This window comes from Pleurodeles waltl, chromosome 2_2, assembly GCF_031143425.1.
Source record: "Pleurodeles waltl isolate 20211129_DDA chromosome 2_2, aPleWal1.hap1.20221129, whole genome shotgun sequence".
Classification (NCBI taxonomy): Eukaryota; Metazoa; Chordata; class Amphibia; order Caudata; family Salamandridae; genus Pleurodeles; species Pleurodeles waltl.
The window spans coordinates 1,122,519,767-1,122,547,255 of NC_090439.1; the positions used below are offsets into that span (position 1 = coordinate 1,122,519,767).

General features: G+C 45.6%; 1 protein-coding gene across 23 annotated transcripts in view; it reads right to left on the reverse strand.

Moving 5' to 3' along the window:
- The window catches only part of SCRIB (scribble planar cell polarity protein), a 551,765-nt gene that overhangs the window by 354,519 nt on the left and 169,757 nt on the right, over positions 1-27,489 (reverse strand). For all 23 annotated transcript variants that reach the window (XR_011201023.1, XM_069220949.1, XM_069220942.1 and 20 more), the window contains exons 2-3: positions 25,323-25,440; positions 8,207-8,285 (exon numbers count right to left, since the gene is read on the reverse strand). Coding sequence is in view for 22 of the 23 variants with exons in the window: in XM_069220949.1 (XP_069077050.1) it covers positions 8,207-8,285; positions 25,323-25,440 (197 nt within the window). In the remaining variant the exon portion in view is untranslated. The remainder of the gene's footprint in view (positions 1-8,206; positions 8,286-25,322; positions 25,441-27,489) is intronic.

Here is a 27,489-nt window from a genome sequence, read left to right on the forward strand (position 1 = left end):
CCTTTAAATGCCTATGAAGTCCCATTCGGCACAACCCCTTGGCGCCCTCAGTGTGCCCAGTTTGGCAGAGTCCCACAGTATGGCTTGCGTAATTAGTTCACGCCAGCCTAGGGCATTTGTGGCCATGAGCCAGACTTTGAGCATGACTGCTGTGGGGTTTGGGATAGAAGTGTTACTCTTACCTCGGTATATGCCCCAATTGAACCCCCCCAGGTTGCATCATTTATCTGTCCATACAGAAATCTGGTTCACTCCGAGGCGTGGACCCATTGGCTAATTACCACCACCCTGCGCCAGCCAGTAGTATTTCTGTATGTCCGGTACGGAAATCCCACCATAATACCACGTATGCGACAGTTTAAGTGCTATCCTTGGGGACTCCCTGCCCCAGAGGAATGTTTCACTATCTTTTGCTTAAAAGTAGGATGAGGGGACTAAGTATAGGGTGTTTTGGAGCACATATTAAAAGCGTGGTAGTGCCATCACTTTGATTAGTGCTGCTTTCCCTAGAAGGGACAAAGGGCAGTCCCTCAGTGACAACTGTTGCTTCACAGTCTGGGGGTAGCATACCCGAGGGTTGACGCTATAGAGCAAATATGTGCATTATTCTGTCTAGTGTAGTGATCCGTTCCGAGATATAGAGCAAGATATCATCGGCGTACAAGGACATTCGGTCCTCCCAATTTTCAGACCACCAGCTCCTCTGACGAGGGGGTCACGCCTAATCCAGGCTACTATGGATCTAGTATCAGGGAAAAAATTAGGACGGAAAGTGGTCAGCCCTGTCTTTCGCTGTGTTGAAGGCTAAACACTGATCACGTCCCTCCATTTACCTTCACCTGTGCGAGTAGGTCTGTGTGTAAATGGCGTATCCAGGCTTAAAAGAATGAACCAAAGCCCATTTTAGCCAGCACTTCACACAGGAACAGCCATTCGACCATATCAAAGGCCATGCGTGCATCCAAGTAAAGCACAAGGGCATCCTCCCCGATAGTAGCTGCTCGTCCCAAGACTCCATGTAATCTCCCCAGATTGAGTAAAGTGTTGCGGCCCAGCACAAAACCGATTGATGTGGCTTAATAGTGTTTCGATCACTCGGACCAGGCCTGAAGCCAACAATTTCTCTAAGATCTTGCGCTCTGCATTTAGCAGGGAACTGGGCCTATATGAGGCGTCTACAGAGCACTTTGCCTGCTTCATGAAGAACCACTAAGCTGGCTAATCATTGATCTTCGGGCTGGGATCGGAGTTCAGGGCTTTCCATGAACATACGCAGGAGGTGAGGCACTACAGTAACTGAGAGGTCTATGGGCAGCCCGTTGGGGCCCATCGCTTTACCAGATTTTAGGTCTCGGATGGCTTGTACAATTTCCATTTCAGTAACGTCTTGATTAAGGAGGGCTTTATCAGAGTGTGGAAGGCCTGGGAGGTGAATGTCTGCCAGAAAGTCCTGCGCTTCTTCAGCTGTGGCTAGGAGTGTCGGGAGTAGAGTTGTGTGTAATACGCCGCAAAAGCGTTTGCCATATCTGTCCTGCCTCTCACCCAGTGCCCTTTATCAGTCACTATCTGTCCTGCCTCTCAACCAGTGCCCTTTATCACTCACTGTCTGTCCTGCCTCTCACCCAGTGCCCTTTATCACTCACTGTCTGTCCTGCCTCTCAACCAGTGCCCTTTATCAGTCACTGTCTGTCCTGCCTCTCAACCAGTGCCCTTTATCACTCACTGTCTGTCCTGCCTCTCACCCAGTGCCCTTTATCACTCACTGTCTGTCCTGCCTCTCACCCAGTGCCCTTTATCAGTCACTATCTGTCCTGTCCTGCCTCTCACCCAGTGCCCTTTATCAGTCACTGTCTGTCCTGCCTCTCACCCAGTGCCCTTTATCAGTCACTATCTGTCCTGCCTCTCACCCAGTGCCCTTTATCAGTCACTATTTCGAGGACCCACCATCTGCCCTCCTCACTTCTATCGAGCCGGGCCAATAGTTTCCCGGCCCGGTCTCCTCCCTCGTATAGTCGGCAGAGTGCTGCTCTGTGACTGATTTTGGTGGCCTCTTCCGCTATATCCCTGTACTCCTCCTGCTTTATTACTAAATTGTGGCACAAGCTTTCACAGTCTGTCGCTAAATCTGGATTCCAAGCCTATAATCTCGCTTTTGAGCAACACTAGATAGGACCTCTTCTCTTTTTTGTGCCCCTTTATCAGTGAGAGTCCTTCACCTTTTATAACCATCTTATATGCTTCCCACAACAGCTATGGTGAGTTTACAGAGCCTTCATTTTCCTTGAAGTACCTCTCCAAGCTTTGTGAAGGTCTGCCCGGATGTGGAAAATCTTCAGGAACCATGGGTTAATCACTAAGGGCCAGATGCATCAAAGGTTTTTACCCATTCTGTGTCTATGGGAAAAAGTGTTCGTACATATGGCCCTAAATTTCCAGAATGGCTACTGTCAGGTTTTTCATATGTTGCCAGACTGGTGAGTGATCCGAGATGCCTTGCGAAAGATGGCCGACCTTTCTTAAGCATGGTAAGAGATCAGACAGAGTAAGGATGTAGTCAATACGTGAGAGGCTACCATGTGCCCCAGAGTGGAACGTGTACTGTTTCGTGGACAGGCTGTGTGCGCGCAGAATGTCTACGAGTCCCAGCGCTTTCAAGAAGTTTGCGAGGGGATTCAACCTGTCTAGGTGGCCAACAGTCTTCAGAGTCGCATAGAGTGTTGTTGAGGTCTCCGCCCATCACTAAATCACCTACAGGGATGCTTAACACGAGGGTACTCAAGTCTGCAAACACAGCATCATGCAACCTGGGGGGAATGTACACTGAAATGAAGTTCAGCACTCGCCCTTCCCACACCCCTGAGACTGCCACATATCTTCTGCGTGCACCGTTCCAGGTGCGTTGATAGTGAAGGGTGTTCTGTGTACAAGGATTCCCACTCCCCGGAAGCTCGAGGTGTAGCCAGCATGAGCTAACATTTTATATCCCCACCTGTCTAGGGCCCTGTTTGTGTTACCTTGCAGGGGCATTTCTTGTAGGAGTACTATGCCGGGCAAGTATCTTAATAAATTAGAGGACCATCCCTCTCTTGATTTTGTCTCCCTCCCTTGGACACTCCAGGAGAGCACTTTTAATCTAATGTCACCCTTCTTTGTATCCACCAGCGCCGTAGGTTGTGTGACCACGAGTTGGCCCGTGTCAGTGCTGCAGGGGGGAGGGAAGGGGCATGTATGCTAAAGTTCTTAAAATGGAATTGCGATTGTGCAGGTGATGTAATGTCACATAGAAATCTATTCAACAAACAACACAATTCCCAACGTCCACTCCCTCCCTGCCTTGCAGACAAAAACATGCCTGCCACCCCAACGATGCAGAGCGCCTGTCGTCCCAATAACATATCATTACTTAGGGTTAGTTGGGCCAAGTACTAAGGGCCCCCCATCAGCACCCCTGACGAGAACAAGGGCAAAGCCCATTTTACCAGTGTAGTACACGGAGTCCTATGGAATGGACATTCATCCCGCCTTGTAGTTTTTTTAATGCTGCAATCAAGCAGGTTTGTGCCGGAGGTGCCTCAGTTTCATCGCCCTCTGGTCTAATCACACAGCAGACAAGCCTATAGTAGCTTCATCAGAGGAAATTGCAACCAAGTCGGAGTATTACAGTGTCTGCTGTCGCGTGGAGTCGACATGATCTTGGTGGTTGGCAGCTTCACCCTGTGGGTCAGGCATGGCAGGTTTCTGCCCCTGTTTGTCTGTGTACACCCAGATTTTCTGTCAGTCTACTTTTCTCTCACCCTCAAGTCAAACCCCGGCCTCCTCTGGCATTGCGAAGTGCCATGTTTTGCCTTCTGCTGCCACTTGCAACTTTGCAGGAAAGCTCATTGAATATTTAATAATATCTCAGTCTCTCAAGGTGCGTTTGATTTCAAGGAAGCAGCGCAGCTGACGTTGGACCTTGAGGGTGAAGTCCGGGAAGAAAGTGATTGTGCATTTTAATGGGTGTGTGGTGGGGCTGCTCAAGCCGGCTGCAGTATTACATCTTGATCCAGATAGTTAGATATGAGGGCTATTATTGCATGAGGTGGCCCGTCCGGTTTTGGAGGGACCTCTGGGACCCAATGAGCACGCTCCACCAAGAAGTATTTGGATAGGCCTCACGGCTGCAGTTTCTCCAGCATGAGTTCCTCAACAAACAGATCTACTGCTGGCTCTTCGGAGAGTTCGGGGACTCCAACTATTCAAATGTTGTTTCGCCGCAAGCAGCCTTCGTAGTCTTCCAGTCTGGCCTCCAGAGTTTTGGTTATCGTGCGCAGTTCATCTACTTGGGCAGTAAGCTTTGTCGTGCCCACCTTAAGGGTGCCCGTAGAATCTTCCACCTCTTTCACCCTGTCACCTATTTTGCGCAGGTCTGCCCGCACTAGGGTAACTTCTACTGCAACTGAGTCTATCTTTGTTTCCAGGGAGGTGAGCACTCCTTGAATGGCGTTCATTACATCAAGTAGCGTGAGTGATGCCCCTTCTGCAGAGTCAGAAGCTGTTGCAGGTGGTGTGGGGGCAGCCCCTCCCCGTGTGGGCACTTCTTTTGAGTAAGCATATGTTTTCCAGCTTGGCCTGGTGGGCACCTCTTGCGCTTTTGCCTCCTGTCATAGTGGCCGACTGTTGTGGCACTGCTGCACTCTTCACCTCAAAGCCACGCAACAAGGTTAAGCAGACCCTAGGGGCACAAGGTACTAACTGATGCCAGCCTAGTGGCAGCAGGGATACCACCAGTTGGTTGTTGGTTTTCCCTCTCACCCCCGAAGCTGCCCTCTCTGATTTTGCCTTTATTTCCAGTATAAGTTAGAGAACTAGACTTACTCAGTCGGGGCTCTCCCTCAAGGCTACTTCTTGCAGTCGCTGCAGCTGGCATTGCTTGTCAACAGTGATAGGGGGGTACATTAAAGGACCGGCTACTATCTTCCACCCCTCCTTAGTCATTATCTCCGCACTCCCCACTGCTCACCTCTCGAATTTCCTCTTGGCTTCCCGCGGATCTGTGTATTCTGCAGCACCCTTGCATATCTGCATCCCCACAAACTGTCTCTTTTTACATTGTCACTGTACTCTGGGGTGCTAGTATTTGTTGCACACTTTTGTAGGGGTGTTTCGCTGACGTGGCTGCTGCGCGCCCAATCCAGTTGTCCGCCGGTCACCTGCCAGAGTTGTGTAGCCTCTTACGGTTGGGGGAGTCACACTCAGCAGCTCATTTAGGCCCTCTTCTGGCCTAATCACCTCCTCTGCCAGCACTCAGTTTCCCACCAGCCCGGGGACAAAGCGCAAGGCCCACTGTCGTCTCAGCCTTCCGCTCCCCTGCGGCAGCGCCCTGCTGTGCAGGCCTGGGGAGAGCCACTCATCTTGGTCCTCTCTCTCTCTGTCGTGGTCTAGGAATCCTCCGTTCGCTCACGATTACCTGGCGTGTGAAGGTAAGTCTGCGTCACCTTCTCACCGCTTTCTGGCTTAGCGATCTTCTCTGTCCGCCCTATTGTCGCACTCGGGTCCAGGCTGAGCCTCGTCATGTAGGCCGTGCGATGTTCGTAGTTTTTAATGCAGCATCAAAGCAAAATGTAAAGCACATTTGGCTCCTCTCGACGTGCTGATGTCAAAAGTGAAGCATGCTCGCCGATAAGGATGGATTATGTATCATTTTGTTAGGGGTTTATAGCTGATGGGTGTGTGGGAGCCTCTCTAGGGAGTGGCCACCTTGTTTGGTGGTTGGCCACCTCTACCACTCCCCCCCCATGCTGCCTTTGTTAGGCAGACATTCTTTATGTAGCTTCCAGAGTCCTGAAATATGTCTGGGAAAGTTAGGGGAATTCACATATGCCTCTTGCCAGGCCATACCCCCGCTTGGCTGTCTAAAACAATTTGTGGAGCTTGGCTGCTCTGCCTGTAGAAAAGAGGTATGTGGCACAGCACATAACTGATGAATGTTTCTGAAGTCTCTCTCTCAGTCTTGCACTTTGGGGTGTCTGGAAACAGTTGAAACCTCACTCCGAAAGTCTACAGTCTCCACTGGAATATGCATTCGTATGACCGGTGGGTGCGTGCTCTACCCATCCTTATTAGGTCTCGCGCAGGAAGCGGAGTGCCACTCTGGAGGGCCAAGGTTATGAGGCTCTGAATGTAGTACACTGTCCGTCACTGAAATAAAAGAAGCAACTTACCCCCAAATCAAGCGTCAGACTCAGTGCCATAATCTGTCTGGGGATAACCAATGCCTAGATCGGAATCGGAGAGAATCTACAGCCAGCTGATGGTGGCCGACCCATCATATCCGTTATACCTGGGAGAGCAGGGCATGCTGGGACCACAGACAGACGGCCCCCGATGGCACATACTCACTGTTCATTGAATGTTGCCCCGTTTCGTTTGTTGAAGATTGTATCCTCTGGTTATGAGCCTTCGAAGCACAAGAGGATTGGTCTCTCTTCTCCTAGGGCGGTGTCCTGTAGGCCAGGGCTGATTCTTGTGATTTCACAAAGATTTGGAGAATCTCCATACACTGTAAAGGTTCGGCGGGCGTTTAAAGGTGCAGTAAAGTTGTGACCCATGATCGCAGGTCACAGGTTTCTAGTGGGTCAGAGTCTGTCCAGTTCTGCAGCCTGTGGGTGCACAAGGCAGGGAATTTGGATAGTGACCAACTGCATAAGAAATATAGCAACTGAGATTTGGATAGCCAGAAGAGGCTTCACTACGTATGCTAACACCTTTCTCAGTGCCAGAAACCCCACTGTGGGAACAGAGACCGTGGTAATCCCATGGGCGAACTGCACCATTTCTTCCAGGAGGTGAGACCGGAGCCCTTCTCCCCGAGCACTGGACCCTGGGTGGACCTGTTATGTAAATACCGGAACCTGCACTTTGAATGAAGCTGCCTCACACCCTAAAGCCACTATCTAGGTATGGGATCTGAAGCCTAGTCCACATGTGGGTGATGGTTCTATGGGTGTTCAAACACTTCTGAGCCAACCAGGCCCAGAGCTAGAGCGGAGATGTCCTTTACTCCCAAGATTGCCGTGAAACCAGGGCAGAGGGCCGCCCGCCATGTCACAGAAAATGGATCTCTCTGTGGCATCTGGAAGCATTATCCATCAGGACACAATGCAAAGGGCACATTTTAACGAAGATAGCAGAGAACTCAGAATCATCTCTTTAGATCATGAGACAGTCCCAGTGCCCCAGTGGTCTTCTAAGCACAGCACCACAGTATGAGTGCTGCTACATGTTTGCACACTGTATTGCATCCGCAGAAGGCCCTACAGACACCTGGCTTCTTTTGCAGAGAATTTTGTAAAATGTCTGACGCTTACTTTATGTACAATGAGTTAGGGTGTGATGAATCTCAGTGTGTCTGAGCCTTGACACTAGCTTCGGGATCAGGCCTTCGGAATTAAAACGAGACTGCTTTTAAAGTCAAGCGTGTGCTGGTTATACACCTGGAGTCCAACAGAACAGGAGACTCTTGCATACAAGTGGTAAATAACTATATAGCCCCTCACAGGAGGTTACCGCATGCCAGAAGCCTCCGCTATCATCCCGACCTAAAGTAGTGTACTCTTTAATAACCTCCACTTCCCCTGCAACCCAACCCGATCCCCAAGCCACTTTAGTACAGTACCTTTTCATGGTCTATTAAATAAAAGATGGAAAGACTCGGTGACTGGCCTACTCTCACTTAAACATCATATTAAATAATTCAATGAAACCGGGAGGTGGGTGAGTTGTGGTAACAATGCAGAAAAGTGACAACTGAAATGGATTTGTCCCTTTAAATTCGATCAGCCAGCATGGAGAAGTATTTTCTTTCTGGGCGGCACAGACTGGAGGAATGCCTATAGTCTTTAGGACACTTCCCAAACAGATGAAGAACAGGGTGTTGAAGAGACGAACAGTACCCACCTCACAACTAACGGCCCTGGAGAGAGTGTGGGGAGGACTTTCCGCCCTGGGGTTTAAGCTCAAACTAGACAAACTTAGATAATTGTTAACTTCTATGGCATTTCACAAAAAATAGAATTTTGGCCACAAGCCTCGAAAGAAGGCAGCAACCCACCCTGGCCCAAACTCTGAGAAGGCTTACTGAAACTTGATAAAACGTGTATAAGAGAAGTCATTTAGAAACAGCCCAACAGCACTGGACCTTATCGGAAAAGAGGTACGGCCTTACCTCGCCAGAGGATTGCCACTGAAGTCTGCGATCTCCAAGGACTTGCAGAACTTGATGCTTTCTGGAATTTCTGGAATGTCTGAAAACAGAAGTCAATAAGAGTTACATCAGGAAATTGCAAAGTCCCCAAAACTGAAAAGGCCCAGAGACAAATGTGTGGGCTAAAGTGACACACGGGGCTTGAGAAGCATCATGAGAGTTGGCAAAGGGAACACGTGGTGACAACTAATGGCTGCTATGAATACATTGCTCCTTCGAGAGGATGGTCGTGCATAAAACTATGTCCAGAAGCAGTGCAAGAACAATCCCCCTCCTTCCCCACCAGAGATGTTGGTAAACCGAGATTTAACATCAAGAAAGCAACTGATTGTGCTTTCCTACAAGTCAATGCTCTGATTCACAGCGACTACAGCAAACTTTCAGCAAGAAGGGAAAAAGGGTAAGATTGCACTATTAAAATGAATTCAGTGATTGAGGAAGTGAGGGTCTCCAAACCAAAATATACTGGGATTACTAGAGAACAGAGACTCGCACACGGCTCCTCAGGGGCCCTTCGACTTGCAGTTCATGATATAAAATAAGGTTACCTGTTTATGCTGGAAAACAAGACGGCTATTTAAGTATACTTATGAGCACTCCAAACCTTAGACAAAAAGGAAGCTTTGTTCACCACTGAAGAGGCAGCTGTGTTATCATGAGGTAAGGTAGAAAATAATGCCAAATAAATAATGCAGCAAACTTACGGGTGCATTTGTGACTTAAAACGAAGTTCCCATTTTACTGGGAGGTTTGCAGTGGTCTAGGTGGACACAAATATGTTCCATCTGTGTGACAGCACTGAGTCAAATCAAAGGGTTCTCCAAAGTACTGAGGAGGGACAATCGACACAGATCGAAGATAGGAGCCAGAAGAAATCAATGCCAGGGAGCACTTAGTGAGCTCAAAACTGGTTTTATGAATATTGTATCAGAATGTAACTACCACAACACCTGCGCCTCACTGTGGACACACAGGGCTGGGGCAACCAGTGGTTGAGTAGCTGTGGCTTACACACAACTCTTCATCTTTCTGTAGAGCCCCTGTACCGAAAGGCATTAGTGTGACTTACATCTGAAAATACAAACGCTGAACACTGAAAAACATGTGGGGTTAAGTGGAGATGAGAGTTACCATGAGAGATTTAGCTGGAAGGATGCAGGAATACAACAACACACGAGAGGGCAAACACAGATTTTGTCAACATGCGATCCCAAAAGATCAGCGTTCACCTGTATTGATTGAAGGTGAGGAGTTTGGGTGGTGTCCTGGGTGGGACAGAAGGATGCTCTATAAACTGGTTGCGGCGTGAGTACAGGGTTGCTTAGCACCAAAGATGCTTGAAGTCTTGGGTGTTATATATTCACGAAGTGTGACTTTTAGAGAAAAGCATGACAGCTCTTGATAAAGATGTAAGAGAATTCACACACTTCTATTCTCAACTTACATCACATAGTTAATTCTTCCCAAAATAAGTTTGAATATTATTATTATATCAAGTGTGTCCGCAAGTCTCTCAAGGCGAGAGAACTTTTCAACATTTACCGGGAGCTCCTACAACAAACCATCTGCATCACGGTGACACTTTCTGTTTTGTGTGACTTGGAACAGCGACATCACTGACGAAGAGATGAGAACCAGTGGCTTTAGGGCATTCGAGGGTGGGGGGGGGGGGGAGGGCAGGCAATGGGCAGCTTACGCATGTGCATCATGGGAACTCTTGGGAAATTTCACATTTTGGCGCCATCATAAACATTGGCTAGAATTAGGCGAAAAGGGATTCCATAAAAAACTGTTAATTTTCGTATTGCTCACATGCTGTGCCTCTGTTAATCTTGTTTCACATGTGATCTCTGCAATTACACCTTTGTATATAATCTGCACTAAAACTGGCCATTGTTTTAATAAAGCCTTGATATACAACTATGGATTTATTGGGGCTGTGCACATCTTTTGCGGTAAAGGGTGGCAACAAACCACTAGAAATATAAATGCATTTTTGACAGTCTCAGGCAGGATCGGATTGTTTGCTCAATACACATAACCTGCAGGTAAATTGACGGAGATGAGTGGTCCACAGTCTGATGTCCTTGCCTGAGGGCCTCCAAGGATCTACTGGGCCGTGTTTACAAGAAAACATGTACAACCTATCACTTAGCCCCCGAAATCCTCCAGAGTAGGTGAGCAGCGAACCCCTGTAAGATGAGGTAGCCAAATACAGAGCCATACACATCAGACAACAGGTTTTACAATTTATTTCAGCATATAGATCTAATCTAATTCCTTCCGAACCGACGAGATGTGCTCGAATTAACTTTTTGTCAATATGATTTGGGCTACAGTATGAAAAAGGGCTCCCATGGAGTTAATGATATATAAGGAACATTAGCTAGCAGCGTGAAATGATATCATACGTCAGGACCCTGACATCGTCACTATCGGTGTATCAGTCATTCCTTCCAACAGAGTAAATTTGGGAACTGGCATATCAGTGACTAAACACCCAGATGTGTAGGATCTTGACACTTTGTGTTGGGACATCACCAGAAACGCACCAAGCCCCAGAGAACCAGGCATGGTCTTTATCTCAGACCTCAAATGCTTAACCCTGGCAGGTGTTTACCAGGGCTATGCCACAGAATTTTTTTTTAGGGCACTTGGATTTAATTGAGGAGATTACAATCATGACTTCAGTGACTGAGCAAAAGACAGATAGCTCTACATGGAAGAACCGCGGCTGCTGAGCAACATTAGCGATGCTGAGAGAAGCAAGCTTATATTTGAGGAATAGAGATACTACGAAGGCACAAGAGTTGCGTCAGCATTAGTGCACAAGAGGCCTCTCCAAGGCCCACCACATTCAATAGACGGGAGAGTCGCTGGCTGGCCAACCACTGGTGGGTCAATCAGGCCCACACAACACTGAACAAGCGTGCCTACAGCTGAACTACTACTCAATGGTGTGGGCAAGCTGGACTCGAACGACCAAGGAATGGACAGAGGCAGATTTACAACCTCAACTAGAAATAAACAGAACCTTCAAGTTCACCTCTGGCAGACAAGGAACCTATCTAGTCTTTTCAGTGAATCCAGTACTTCTAGTTTGTTTTCTATTATTAATACCGGACTAGAAAAAACAGAGAGCAAAGGAAACACAGCTGCAGAACAGCTGCTTGTGTGGTCTGGAAGCCATCTTGGAATCCAGGTGTCCGTGGTGTTTCTGGGTTTATCAGGTATCACATGTATGGATCAATGGCTAAAGCAGAATGTAATTTGTTCTGTTGTAACTATTCATACAGCGCTTACTACTGAGGAGGGGTCAAATCGCTTTTCGGCGAGAAGCACGCTACTGCGGAACCCAAAAGGATTAGTGGTGGTTTACAGTTGTTCAATGCTCAGCTTTAAGTGAAGTGTGTGTTTTTATTTTATTTTGGGGGGGGGGGACCCACACAACAGTCAATGGCGTGGGGTCAGAGTCATACTCCTCTGGGTGGAGCCGAGGATCATTGTGTACATTTTTAATAAATTGTAACAGGTTACAAAAACCGGCAGCTGCTGTCACGTGAGAGCTAAAAATTAAATCTGAGCAAAAAAAACAAACGCTAGCATGGTTAACAGAGACATTAGTTATTCAGCAAATATACTTCCAGAGTCATGCCTTTGTATCTTCTGCCCCCTAGTGGCAGAGATGAAGTTGTCCGATTCAAAATAATATGAACTTCTTGCCTATTTAGATAAAGCACTGGGCTTAGGCGACCTTTGAGACTTTGACCTAAATGCCGCAGCCGGCCTCGGCGTGGCTCCGACAACTCACAGACCGAGAGGACTTAGAGGCTGCGCCCTTATTAAAGCGGCAGAACCACATTTACAGAAAAGTGACTTCTCCCACAGACCATCACATCTGCGCCGGAAAGCAACTCTTAATAGGGCCTGGGGTGACCCGTCCAACGAGGAAGGCGTTTGACGTCTCCTGAAGGTCACCTCACCAGCACCATAACAAACTGGAAGCCTCCCAGTCATCGGGCTTCACTGGTAGAAGACCCCTCGTGATTATCCTTTACAGCCCCCTACGAACATTGTCAACTGCAAAACCAGCTCCCTCGCGCTGAAAGTCAACCCTGAGCTATTGGACACTCCGCTCTCGTGCCTTGGCAATTCTTGGCTGCTCCCAACCTCCCATCATTATTTAAAATATGAACGTTTTACTGTTCAAGTCTCACTTTCAACTTCCAGAAGATGCCCCACCAGCTTGGCCATTGATACACTGATCTGCTTAATTTGCAGAGTTTCTTTATTCAAAGACGCCTGTCATGCTCACAGGCTCGGTGCATGCTGACCTTGAGCGAGGTACACGCTCTACAAATACCAGCACATACATACAAAGGAGTCTGCTACCCCCGTTTGTGCACTGCCTTTGAACTAGCTACACACGCTACAAACAACCATCCCCATCAAATTCTACAGTACAGCCCACATTAAACCAGAATTTTCACTGAAAATTCAATTTCTAAATTAACTTATGTCATTTATTACATAGGAGTGGACAAAAGTCACCCCAAATAAATATTTTTATTCAAAGATGTCTGCTTCCCTCGCACATACATTCAAAGATGTCTGCTTCCCTCAAGATCATGGTGCACATTGACTGAGGTAGGTTCACGCTCTACAAATACTGAAACATACGTACAAAGATGTCTTCTACCCTCTATAGCTTGTGCATGTTGCCTTTGAGCTATGTTGCACATTCTACAAATACTAACAAACAAGTACACTATCGTCACTAGCTCGTGCACTTTGTCTTTGAGCTAGGCTCACACTCGACAAATACATACAAAGAAGTCCGTTAGCTTCACCAGCTCATGCACGTTTCCCGTAAGCTAGGCTCACACTCAACTAATAACACATACATACGAAGAAGTCCTCTACACTTGCTGGCTCATGCACGTTGCTCTTGAGCTAGGCTCGCACTCTACCAACAGCAACACACGCAAAGAAGCCCGCTACCCTTGCTAGCTCATGCATGTTGCCCTTGAGCTAAGCTCACACTCTATGAATGCATACAAAGTAGTCCGCTACCCACGCTAGCTCGTTCACGTTGCCCGCAACCTAGCCTCGCACTCTACAAATACCAAGACATACATACAAATCAATCTGCTAGCGCAGTGCCTGTTATACAAATGCCACACATACAAGGGCAGACAGTCTACCAGGAGAGATTCGGTTATGCCTTCTGCCCCACCATCACCGCTCCAGTATTCCAGATTCAAAACAGAGCAAGGGTGTGGAATTCCTATAGCCCAACTCCCAGGACATGTTGTTTGGAATCAAGGACAACAAGTTTTCATGTTTATTTTGTCCTTGGGACAAGTAGGCCCAATCCCCTGCAGTACAGACCCTCTGGCTGCCAATTTAAAACACCACATTATGGATCAAGAAAGGGAATTGTTTGCAGTTAAGGTAATATTTGTGTCCATATATTAATGCTGCTAGAACTTGTATTCATGGTTCATTAATGCAAAGCCTTTATTAGGATGCGCGCTCTAAGGAAACTGTCAGCTCGGACTGCACTGCTGACATTGGTCCTAGTATAAAAATGTGTACAAACCTTTGTAAAGTTTAACAGTACGAGGCTACGTACAATGCTCCCAGAATTCTATCTGATTAGATGCAAATATTTGCAGAAGCTTGTAAGCAAGACTGAGTAAATGCTTTCAAAGTAAATGTTCACAAAAAATGTTTTGTTAAACTACTGTGAAATTTTAGATACCACGTCTTTGTAGCATCATCTAATAAAATGAGGTGATGCCTGCTAGTATCACCCAAAAATATTCATAACAGAAAACCAGTGCAACCAATTTCAACAAGATCATGGGAAACATGAAAATAAACAATCATTCACAAAGCCAATAGGTCTAACATTGGTGATCAGCCTTTTGGTTTGGCCAATGTGTGTCTTGTTTTGACATGTTTTTTGTAAAACGTTATAGCTGTGGGAGGTACCAGGACCTCACCATTATAACAAACATAGGCAAAAAGCAATAATATTCTTTGATCCCTAAAAGCACACATTGCCACAGTAGTCTCGGGCACTGAACAAAACTACTTTGTGCGCCAATATGCTCCTTGTGAAAGAGCAGAATGCTGGCATTGAAGAGAGTCTATAGATATGAAGAGAGAGACTTATTAAAAAACAAAAGGTCTTGGTTAACTCAAGAGCTAATTATGGGCCCAATTCTTAAAGAGTTACAAAAGTGAACCAATGATATATGCTCTTGCATTAGTACAGATTTACAGCTTTCATGAATTCACAAGATTTTACAGAAGTGGGCCAGGAAATCGTGCTCATAGAAAAAAATTGAGAAATGCAGTTTAGCTCAAGGAAATATGCATGTGTACATTTGCTCGTACGAAAATCTGCTGAGAGTTTACAAATTCACTTTCCCTTCAACCACTTTTTCCTCAACTGTGGAAGAAGTTATATTTCTGTCCTTGTCAGGAGTAAATTTCCAACCTTTCTCGGTATGGGAAAAGACTAAAGAAGAGCTGGTGAAAACCCCTAAAATATTTAAGTTAGAAAGAAGGTTTGCAGACTCCAACACGCATTCCAACCCTGGAATTACTACTACTTAACACTAACTCCAGCACCAGTATGTAGATCAGTGAAAAGTCTGCAACATGCAGGACTTGCTACAATTAAATCCCTACAATAGTATGAACCCAGGCATAATCAAAAAGGCTATTATCAGAGCTTTTATATAATGGGTTATTGCCATAATTTATCACCGCACCATGCTGCATCAAAGGAACAAGTGGATTTTTTTTATATATACAGTACAAGTACATTTATAACACAACCTACCCCATTGACAAGTAGATATTTTATAAAACTTTACACCCCTGCAGTGGTAGTTCAAGAAAGTGTATAAAGATTTTGAAGTGACAGGTTTGCAGAATTTAGTTATGAATGTTGCCAAAACGCAACTTCATTTGAAAGTTCACTTCTTGCTGACAGCCAAATAAAAACAGTTATACAGTCAGTAGTGAAATTACTGACTAAACCAGCCTTTGGCTGAGATGAAGGAAAGAACAAGGAAAACACTTGTGGGGACAGATACAAAGACAGAGTGGATTACGGGTTTCCTGTTTGGGTCCTCCTTCATGCTCATGAAAAAGATTCTCTTTGTGGATTCCGTCAGTAGGGCTCAACCTTAATACTTAAGTCACCCTAAGTCTACCTGACAGTCACTTTAGCTTTCTAACCTTTACTCACCAGATTTGCACCAAACTCATCACTGGTCCATGTGCCCCACTTTGAGCCTGGCATGTAAATTGTATTGAAGATAATAAAGTTGATTGAACGCACCGAAACATAAAGAACATTTTGTTTTGGAGAATGTATAGGATCCAAAACCAATTTCCAGGGTGGCACAACACAGAAAGGGAGTTTTGGGGGTAGCACCGGCTTCACCAGCACGGGAGTGTGACACTGCACAAGAGGGACTAAAGAGAGCAAAAAAATATAATAGCAGGAGGGAGGAGATGCTGCAGTGGAGAGGGTGGTGATTACCCAAATCCCAATAAGAACAAAAAATATATGTCTTCTGGAATACTTGGACCGGAGAGAGTCCCCCAGTAAGGAAAAGAAAAAGTTAAATGAATTAAAAAAAGTCGGTGAAACAGTAGCAAGGAGAAAGTCAGGGGCTAATAATAGTTGAAACATATACAGTGAATGAGCTGCAGTTGCAGCAATTCCATGCAATACATTTACAAGTTCAACCACCGTCTGAACTTCAATCTTCACTCAAAACACTTTCGCTCCTCCTCACTCACCCTCGCACATGTCCCTGCATCAAACGCACCTGCAGCAGGGGCTGCAATTTCTCCTACATAGTCGCCAAAGCCTGGAATGACCTCAACCGCCGAACGGCACCCTCCTTGGCAGACCTCAGAAAGCAACTCAAGACCTGGCTTTTCGACGCAGAAACCTCAGCGCCCAGATACCCCTAGAGGTGATAGTGTTGGGCTTTAAAAAAGATTGATTGGTTGATTGAGATGAGCACATGGACGTCAATTAATGATAACCAGAAGAATCAGCTGTTTTCCCTGGCACTACACTTGCACATCCTGCTCTGAAAGGGTCATGAAGGCAGCAAAAGAAATGAAAACACTGAGATCCACGTCAGCTACCAGTAATCTCCACTCGTTGCTCATCAACAACAAATATAGGACTGTTGTGGGCTTCAGGCTTTTTCAAATAGTCAACACCGACGTTACTGTGGTGATGAGTCAAATGCTGTGTTACTACCTAAAGCATTCCTGTGAAAAGAAGTCCATGGGGGTGGGTAGGACAAGGTAAATTAGCCCAAGTCTGGAAATCGGTCAAGAAAATAATAATAATAAACAAGATAGCAGCCATCTGAAGATGGAAGCTTGTGTCTCCACAAACACTGATGGCTCATGCAACCTAACCTTCTCAGCTGCCCATCATGCTGCACATCTCAGTGTCCACTCTTAGCAGCACCGTTGGCTTGTGATGACGCATTCTAAACACCCAACCAGTCCACTACGTGCAGCAGGCAAAGCTCTCGCCGACGCCCTCATGCAGGTCAGCCCTTCTGCTCAAAGACTTTATCAACAGATTTACAACCATCGGGCTATAGAACCACAACCATTCTAGCTCCTACCAAAGCCTTCCTCGCAGCAGCACCTCTGAATCTGGCTTCTGATCCTCCATGACTATGTAGGTGGTCAACAAAGGGATAAACCAAGAGAGAACATCTGCGCTATGAGATGCCCCATGCCCAACTCTACTGGCACAGTAGTGGCCGAGAGGTGAAGCAAGGAAGCATGGGAGAGTCTAAGGCAATGGCAGAGTCACCTTCCCGTCCATCCTTGTAGTGCCCACTGCCTCGCCCCAGCCAATCATGAACAAAGATGAATCAGCTCATTATCCAGCTGTAATTTACATAACTTTGCTGGTGGTTTTGATTTTTTACACAACTGCAGATTGAGGACTTTACGCCCAAGTGCACTAATGGGCATACTGCAGGAATCCCATGCTGCCACAAGTGCTTCTGCTACAAACCTATCAAAGGCCTTTGTGGGATTCCTGCTTGTGGACCGCTTCGCCTCAAAGTATATTCCCAACCACCAAAAAGGTTTCCGATCTACGCATGACTATTGACACCCCTGGATTTTAACTTACTGAAGTCCATTTAATAATCCATTCCTTGCCTTTAGGTCTTCCATTCCAAATTATTTATTAAGGGTCCATATTGCCCATAGTGGTATTACTCTAGGATGCAATGTTGACTACAATCTTGGAGCCAATAATATGTGAAAACTGTTAAATTGATGACCTACAGTCTTATTCAAATGCTAATAAAAATATGTTTTAAAAAAAGGGTCCATATTGCCCATAGTGGTGTTACTCTGGGATGCAATGTTGACTACAATCTTGGCGCCAATAATATGTGATAACTGTTGTTATATTGATGACCTACAGTCTTATTCAAATGCTAATAAAAATATGTTTTTAAAAAAGGGTCCATATTACCCTTTAGACGAAAATAAAAAACAAGGGACATTTTCAGTGTGAGAAGAAATAAAAGAATTAGAGTAATGCCTTGGTAAGACAGCTTACCCACTGCAGAGATCTGCGTGGAGTCTGCAGTTGCGGGTCCCACCAAGGCTTTGTTTTCAGAAGAGGTTGATAAACTAAGGACCACTGACGGCAACTGGTACCAGCTCATGACCAGAAGGTAAACTGATGCTATAGCTGTTCATTATAGCTTGGGGCACTCAGTGCCATGGACAGGTAAGTCATACATTGACTCCGTCTCTTTACAGCAAGGGTGTGCTACCTTATCAGCAGCTTTCTTGAAGAAGGAACTAAATCTATTATTTGAGTGCAATGGCTGAGCATTTGGCAAAAGGGTTTTGGAAGAGCCAGGGACCACCAGAAGCGGAATCATAATGAAGGTAAGGTAAGCTTGCTTAATGCCTTCCTGCTGATTGTTTCAGTAGATTTCATCCAAGCCTCTTGCTACCAGGCTGTTAGTTTAAGAACTTGCCTCTCCTTTATATGAAGTGCTCTAGAATCCTTTTACGGGCGGAAAGCAACACTATGCAAAAACTACATATAATAGGGTTCTCTCCATACCTTTTCCAGATAGACGCCACAGCATAAAGGACTATGGAGAAGGGAGAGGCATAACTAGGTACACGGAAATTCAAGGCCAAATTCATGTCATGTGCATACAGGCTTTCCAACATATCAGGCCTACATATTACTTTGTACATATCTGGAGATTGCCAGAGACTCTACCTTAAAAGTGTACACATGGCACTTATTTCATTATAATGTCAGGCTGCAGCACCACACCAGGTAATGGCTCTGCCAAGGCTGGCTAAACACCAGAACAGAATGTTGTTCCTGGTCATTGTACTTGTTTTACGAAACCTGCACAACTTCAGCTGGCATGCATATGCATGCCAGCCTTCCATGCGTGGCCCAACCATCAGCCTATAGGAGGCTGGAGAAAGCAGGCCAGAGTACATAGCAGGCTAAGGCAGTCCCTCCCCTGTGCTGTGACGCGTCTACCAAGCCAGACGCTTACTGCAGCTTGGACTGAAATTGAAACACAAACTGCCTGATTAATGAGGGCGAACCTCAGACAGTCCCAAATCCCAGAAATAAGTGCTGTTGCTATCAGCCCGCAGCCATCACTGAGAGGTGCCTGCAGCACATCTGCATCGCATAAGGTGGGACCACAGAAGTCACAAGCGACAGACTCCACGGCTCACGGCGCTAGCCAACCAACGCCAACCGTTCGCTCACTCGCTCATGTTCTCAGACATGCAAGATCATCATCAGCACAACTGGCCATGCACACACCAGACTCACCTGTGCCAGGAGCCCTATCGAGCTGAATGTGCAAACTACATCTGCTGATATCGAAGTGTTTCACTGACTGGGAGGACTGCAGGGAAAGTACAACTTGAAGGAGACAAATCCCCTTCCTCAGTAATAAATGTACAGAACGACATAAGGACAAAAGCAGAATGAGTGGCTGTTACCACACTGTCCTCATGGAACAAAGTGTGTGGCAAGAGGTACACAGGCCTGGAGCTCATCATCACACCTGACAAATGATGGCGACACAAAGAAAATCAAAGAGGGACTTCAAGCCGCTATGGGCACATGCATTAACATGGCCAGAAATGGGTACAAGTACCAAGAAAGCCAGGATGCCTGATCGGATGAACATGCGGATGAAAGTAATACTGTTTGGTTATTTAGATGGCTTTGAAGGACTGTCCACAGAGCAAGCAAACTGCCTTAGATCCTTGGGTAAAACTCAATAACATAACCTTCAACTGTTCTTGTGCTGTGAGCGGTGCTGACCGGGCACCCAAGTCGCCTGAAATTAAGAGGTGGGAATGGCAAGCTCTACAAGATCCAGATGCTAGAGCCCAGCAATGGCAGGACATGGAAGGAGAGGAAGGCCTTCTGAAGGAGGTGTGAGGCAGATGTGGAAAGGACAACCTGGGGGTCAACACTCCCATAGTACATTCAGAACTGACCCAACTTTTCTAAGGACATCTTAAAAATAATTTGCCGCCTCTCACCTCCTAGACCTGGAGCAGAATTGTGAAAGTGTTGGTGATTGTGACCTCCAGGCCCTAGTAGGACTTTAGCACTTCTTGATGGATTTCTCATGCAAAAGTGCAAGTGGCAAGACACGTTAACACTGCACACACTGTTGCCACACCTTACAATATGTATGAGTACAAACAGCCATGGATGACCACCTACTCTGCCATTTCAACTGCCAACCACAGAGTTTCCAGGAGGGACTGCTCTCCTTGCTTTTAACTGTAAGGGAAGGCCCGCCACCAATTCCACAAACACCACTCAACACTCCACCTTAGCGTCCCTGGCCACCACATGGCACGCAAGGTACCTCAGTGTGTGTCTGGACAGAGGAGAAATATGTGCATGATAGGGCTTTCCCGAAACCGAGCAGGAAAAGTCACCTCCAGATCCAGCTGTTGACCCAATCGGTGAGCGATGTCAGACCTGTCCATCAATTGACGTCACCTTCTGAGAGAAGGGCGGCAGTCAGGCCTTTGGTGGTACCAGCTGAGGCATGAACTGCTTGAAGCATCGAACACTATCAGAGAAACAATGCAAGCCCTGGTCCTCCGAAGAACAGGAGTTTTAACGGGGGCACCGTGACATACTGGCAATTAAAACGTGACTCAGTGGAGGGGGGGGTGGAATTAATGCTCTGATGCAGTGTTTAAATGTCAGAGATCTTACAATCTGCTGGACACAAACACATGTGAATCCATAGCGGACATTCTAATGTGAATTGTTTAGATATAGATTACCGACTTTCAACAGAGCAAAGTCATTAGAACTTTGCAGACCTTATTAGGAGTAGGAATAATATCTAAAATGACACCAAAGATTTGCACAGGCAGCTCTCAGGATTTAGTGGGTGGACAGCTTTGGTTTAAATGTTGGCAGGAAGCATGCTGATAAATATGTAAATGTTTATTAGCAAGTATTTGTGCTTTAAGATTCATATACGGAATACTCAGTCTTGGACCCACAAAGGAAAACTCTAGAACGTTAATTGCTTACGGAAAAGCACATAAAAAAACAATTGGAAATGTCACTGGACTACAGAACTGAAGCCACAGTGAAACTGATTCTTTCGAAATTTTCAGACTCTGAAACCTCATTACCGTGCCCACGGAGGCGGACTATCTTCTGTTTGTGGGAACAGAATCTAAGAACTGTAATTCTATTATGTACCTGAACATCCATCTGCGTTGTTTTATTTTTAAAAAAATCGAACCTACGAAGGTGTTCACACATTCATGTATACAAACGATAAAATCTAATTAAACATTCATACATTAATACAGTTTTAAAAACCTTTGAAAAATGTAAAAATCTTTTTGCATATGATTTCATTTTTAAAACCTTTTAAAAATTTTAAATCTTGTCGCATAGGATTTCATTTTCGGGAAAGTTTAAATCGTTTGAGTCGTTTTTACAGTAAAAATGCCATATCAAAAGAACTCCAATTTGTGCGGACACAAAATGATTCCAGAATTATAACAATCCATGAAGACGTGGGAGGGATGGCTAACTCAGAGTTAGCAGAGAAACGAAGCTCCCACCAATGGAGCAGAGGAAAAGGCTGGAAATGTTCCAGTTCGTTAACACGCTTATTAGTCATAAAATCTGAACTTTCACAATTCTAGGCTCTGAAGCATAGTTTGTTTCTTTATTTTTTTTAATTTGGTATGGATTGTGGTGACATGACTGAAATTAGGCCATTTTGAGAATTAGTTCATGAACTTTTCGCGAAACCAGATGCATGGATGGACAAAGCGGGCAGGAGTTGATGTCAGTAGGCGGGTGTTGGGTAAAGGTTAACAACCAAAGAGAAGCGCTGTACAATCCTAGAAGGACAGGACAACCGAGGAGGGGAAGAGATTTCAAGTAGCTGGAAGGTAGAAGAGCAGAGTGAGACACCCGCCCTGTGGGTGTATTTCTGCATTTAACTGACACACACCCAAACCTGCATTTAACTGACACACACACACACACCCAAACCTGCATTTAACTGACACACACACACACACCCAAACCTGCATTTAACTGACACACACACACCCCCAAACCTGCATTTAACTGACACACACACACCCAAACCTGCATTTAACTGGCGCACACACACCCCCAAACCTGCATTTAACTGACACACACACCCAAACCTGCATTTAACTGGCACACACCCAAACCTGCATTTAACTGACACACACACACCCAAACCTGCATTTAACTGACACACACACACCCAAACCTGCATTTAACTGACACACACACACCCAAACCTGCATTTAACTGACACACACCCACCCAACTCTGCATTTAACGGACACACACCCACCCAACTCTGCATTTAACTGACACACACCCACCCAACTCTGCATTTAACTGACACACACCCACCCAACTCTGCATTTAACTGACACACACCCACCCAACTCTGCATTTAACTGACACACACCCACCCAACTCTGCATTTAACTGACACACACCCACCCAACTCTGCATTTAACTGACACACACCCACCCAACTCTGCATTTAACTGACACACACCCACCCAACTCTGCATTTAACTGACACACACCCACCCAACTCTGCATTTAACTGACACACACCCACCCAACTCTGCATTTAACTGACACACACCCACCCAACTCTGCATTTAACTGACACACACCCACCCAACTCTGCATTTAACTGACACACACACACACACACCCAACTCTGCATTTAACTGACACACACACACACACACACACACAACTCTGCATTTAACTGACACACACACACACACACCCAACTCTGCATTTAACTGACACACACACACACACAACTCTGCATTTAACTGACACACACACACCCAACTCTGCATTTAACTGACACACACACACACACCCAACTCTGCATTTAACTGACACACACACACCCAACTCTGCATTTAACTGACACACACACACACACCCAACTCTGCATTTAACTGACACACACACACCCAACTCTGCATTTAACTGACACACACACACACCCAACTCTGCATTTAACTGACACACACACACACAACTCTGCATGTAACTGACACACACACACACCCAACTCTGCATTTAACTGACACACACACACACCCAACTCTGCATTTAACTGACACACACACACACCCAACTCTGCATTTAACTGACACACACACCCAACTCTGCATTTAACTGACACACACACACACCCAACTCTGCATTTAACTGACACACACACACACCCAACTCTGCATTTAACTGACACACACACACACACAACTCTGCATTTAACTGACACACACACACACACAACTCTGCATTTAACTGACACACACACACAACTCTGCATTTAACTGACACACACACACACACAACTCTGCATTTAACTGACACACACACACCCAAACCTGCATTTAACTGACACACACACCCAAACCTGCATTTAACTGACACACACACACCCGACTCTGCATTTAACTGACACACACACACCCAACTCTGCATTTAACTGACACACACACACCCAACTCTGCATTTAACTGACACACACACACCCAACTCTGCATTTAACTGACACACACACACCCAACTCTGCATTTAACTGACACACACACACCCAACTCTGCATTTAACTGACACACACACACCCAACTCTGCATTTAACTGACACACACACACACCCAACTCTGCATGTAACTGACACACACACACACCCAACTCTGCATGTAACTGACACACACACACACACACCCAACTCTGCATTTAACTGACACACACACACACACACACACCCAACTCTGCATTTAACTGACACACACACCCAACTCTGCATTTAACTGACACACACACACACACCCAACTCTGCATTTAACTGACACACACACACACCCAACTCTGCATTTAACTGACACACACACAACTCTGCATTTAACTGACACACACACAACTCTGCATTTAACTGACACACACTCACACAACTCTGCATTTAACTGACACACACACACACAACTCTGCATTTAACTGACACACACACCCAAACCTGCATTTAACTGACACACACACCCAAACCTGCATTTAACTGACACACACACACCCAAACCTGCATTTAACTGATTTAAGTGACACACACACATATATCCAAACCTGCATTTAACATACACACACAAAACCTGCATTTAACTGACGCACACACACACACCCACACCCAAACCTGCATTTAACTGACACACACACATACACCCAAACACCCCTTGGAGTTCTTCAGACACCATTCACAGCAAGGACACAGAAAATCACAACAAGGCAGTGGATGAAGCTCTGGGACTTGAAACTCATTTTCCAGTGCAAGGGGTGATTTGTTCCTGGCTTCTCTAAGCACCAATGGAAACAAAGTATTCTGCTTTGACAAATGTTCTCTTTAACAGTAACCTGGGTAAGAGTACAGTATTGACACAAATAGATACAACTTCTGAGATGCAAAGCATTCATGGTAACACTCCTAAAGGGTTGGATTGGTTGCACAATACTTTAACAGCAATGAACAATGTTTGGGGGCGCATGTACCTACAGCTTGACGATAGGAAAGAGCCAGGATATGATTAGCACCGGTTTCAGTGCCTGTGATGCATTATTTTTGTGTTCTAAACTATAGAGATCTCTACCACAATTTAGTGATAAAAAGGGCGCATAACATAACGTAAGCTTTATGATGAATCACAAGGATGCCCTGCAAAGAGCCTCATTTTATGTCAACCGATGGGACAGAATTCTGCCGCTGGACCCGGTGCTGAACACAAGGCCTTTCTTAGCGTTTTTATTTTTAAACAACCAATTAACTGGATATTCTCCAGGTCATGCACTGCACTGTGCCAACCAGGGTTTGCTCTTAGTTCCCCATAACAGTCAGAGAATGTGGGGGCATGAACCCCGACCTTCTGGGATAGCCTACGTGCCACTCATCCTTATAAAGGAATGTAAAATGGAGCTATGTTTTGCATGCAATAGTTATTATGGAGCCCTACGACTTCATTCAGGACCAAGAAACCCTTAACGTGCCACGAGCACTCAAGAAAAGCAGATCATAAATTCAGCTTCAAATCTAGGGACAAAGCACTGAAAAAAGACCAAAAGCGCCAAGGTATCTACACACTTTTCAAATCCAAGATCTAACCAGAATCTGAGCGTACCAAAGCTTAGAGTCAATCTTGAAAGCTAATCCAAATCCAGAGGGAAGGTGTCCCTGACTAGTAAAAGCCTTAAGAATTATTGGCCACAGTACTGTGCGTCTGAACTGCTCGTACCAACGAACAGCCTAATGGTGATACCTTTTCCAAGAAACTTGGTTTAAGGAGTGAAAATGAATCTAAGAACATCTAAAGTTTTCATTTGACAAGGCTTCTACAACTCGACAGCAGCACTATATGACCTTTGGCTCCTTACCATTCCGGGAGATGTCGAGCTCCACCAGCTGCATGAAATTGGCCACCTCCGGAGGCAGTCTCTGGATCTCATTGTCGCTCAGGCCCAGCTTTCGTAGATTCAGCAACCGGAAGAATGGCTGAGGAAGAAGAGAGGAGATGGGTTAGAAGAGACCACACAGCATCTCACTCCAACAACGACAAACTGCACAAAAGGAAACAAATGTAAGGGATCTCTTCCCTGAATCCTGGTTTTCCATTCATAAATTCCACTTTGTGCTGGGGAACAAGTACAGCTTAAGGAAGGCAAGTGGCACAGTTATTGAGTCAGCGCTACTCTGAGACATCTTTAGGTTTCTTGAACTTTACAGTCTCCAGGTGCTGTTGGGCCATTGTCTCAGAGGTTGATTTGCTAAGGTAGCACCCGCTAAAGAGAGAACATTATCTGGCTCCTATGGAAGGGCGTCCACTCCCTCTCAGCAGAGATCATATCATGACTATCTGGGAGACCTCAGCTGCTGCCACCCAGTGTGACAGTAAACTTGGTCCCTGAAGAGTAAATACAACTGGAACAAACTTCATAAAAAACACCTATATTGTAGAATCTGCTTACTAGAGAAAGAGCGCCAGCAAACAGCATGCAGGTTTCTCCACACAAGATGCCCCCCCTGGGGCAGTCTCTTTCGTTACTTACAAGGTGACAAGCATTCACAGCTTCCAGGGGATTAAACGCTTGACGCACTGTGCGGTTATTACTTACTACTACAATATACTCAGTGCTTTAAATGGGCCGGTACTCTCCGGTACTGAGTACCGGCACTTTTTTATTTTGGGAGGGAGAGTACCGGCACATCTCAAGAAAAACGTAATACTTTCAATTGAAGAGTACTGGCACTTCTCAGAAACAAGCAGGTACTCTGGCACAGAGTACCTGCACTTTAATTTTTCCATTTCAAGCACTGAATATACTCTTCAGGAAGATTAATTTCACAGACTAAACTGAGGAAACCTGGGAACAGCTTCCCATGAGTCTGGGCCCTCAGCCTCGAGGTGCATTAATTGGTTCCTGGTGTGGGCGTCACAAGGGCCACACAAACCTAACAGCATACCTAAAGTGGTGATTCACTCATCCTCTCCATCAACATCTACCTTTTCTAACCAAACACCTTCCTAAATACACTTAGCGAGTAGTCGACCCACAGGTCATCTCTCTGTGTGGAGACCCTTGGTGTAGGCTGCTCAGTACACTCAATGATCTAGATCTGAAGGCTCTACAGACACACGCTGTACCTATGACTACCACTGCTCACAACTCCTGAAATCTGGGCACCACAGCTTATCTGCATTTTGCATTAGGGGAACATGAACCAGATAACTATAATCTTCAAGCTGGGTCTCTACAGACCTCTATCCCAGTCACTGTTGTAGACAATACTTATGGCCTTGCTAAGCCCAGTCTCCATTACGGAGGCCATCCTACCTATGGCTTTAAAGAATCAAACTTAAAAAGCCTGAAACCCTGTAGCCCCTTTCCCTGTAGTGTCTGCTGTTCCAATTGCAGCGCAGAACCTCTCCTCTTGCTCCTGTTAGAAGAATATCATGGCCATCTTTCTTTTCTAGGGAGTGAGCTATTAGTGTGGAACCTCTGCTGCGATAACATGTTACACACAGGCCTCCTAACGTAAACCAATATTTCACCTGGGATGAACCCCATCTCACTCCAACCAGACACACAAACAAGCCTGAAGGGAACTATACTTTGCCAGTTCACGGCTCTTCGGTTTGTCATGCACTGCACCTCATCCTCAATGGTTCATAGTATGATTAGTATAGATATGAGGCTATTTCACTCAAGAAGGGTACAGTGTGCGCAGAAAGTACACAGGCCGAGCCAAAGCTGTGGTGTAGGATAGGACAACAGGGCATTTAAGGCCAAGCGGATTCAGATTTCAAGTATGGGGTTAGAGATCTTAAAACTTATTTTGCGTTTTCAAAAAATGTGTTGATTTTGACTGTAGGTTTTTTTGTCCATTTTGTTAAATCTTTTCTCCATATTCAGTTCACTGGAGCACAAAGATGACTTTTTTATTTTTAGCAGCTTTGAAGATTTTGATTCAAGTGGGACTAAATAATTTACAAAAATTGACATTTTTTCACTGAAAGTTCAAGAGGTGATCAACGTTTAAGTG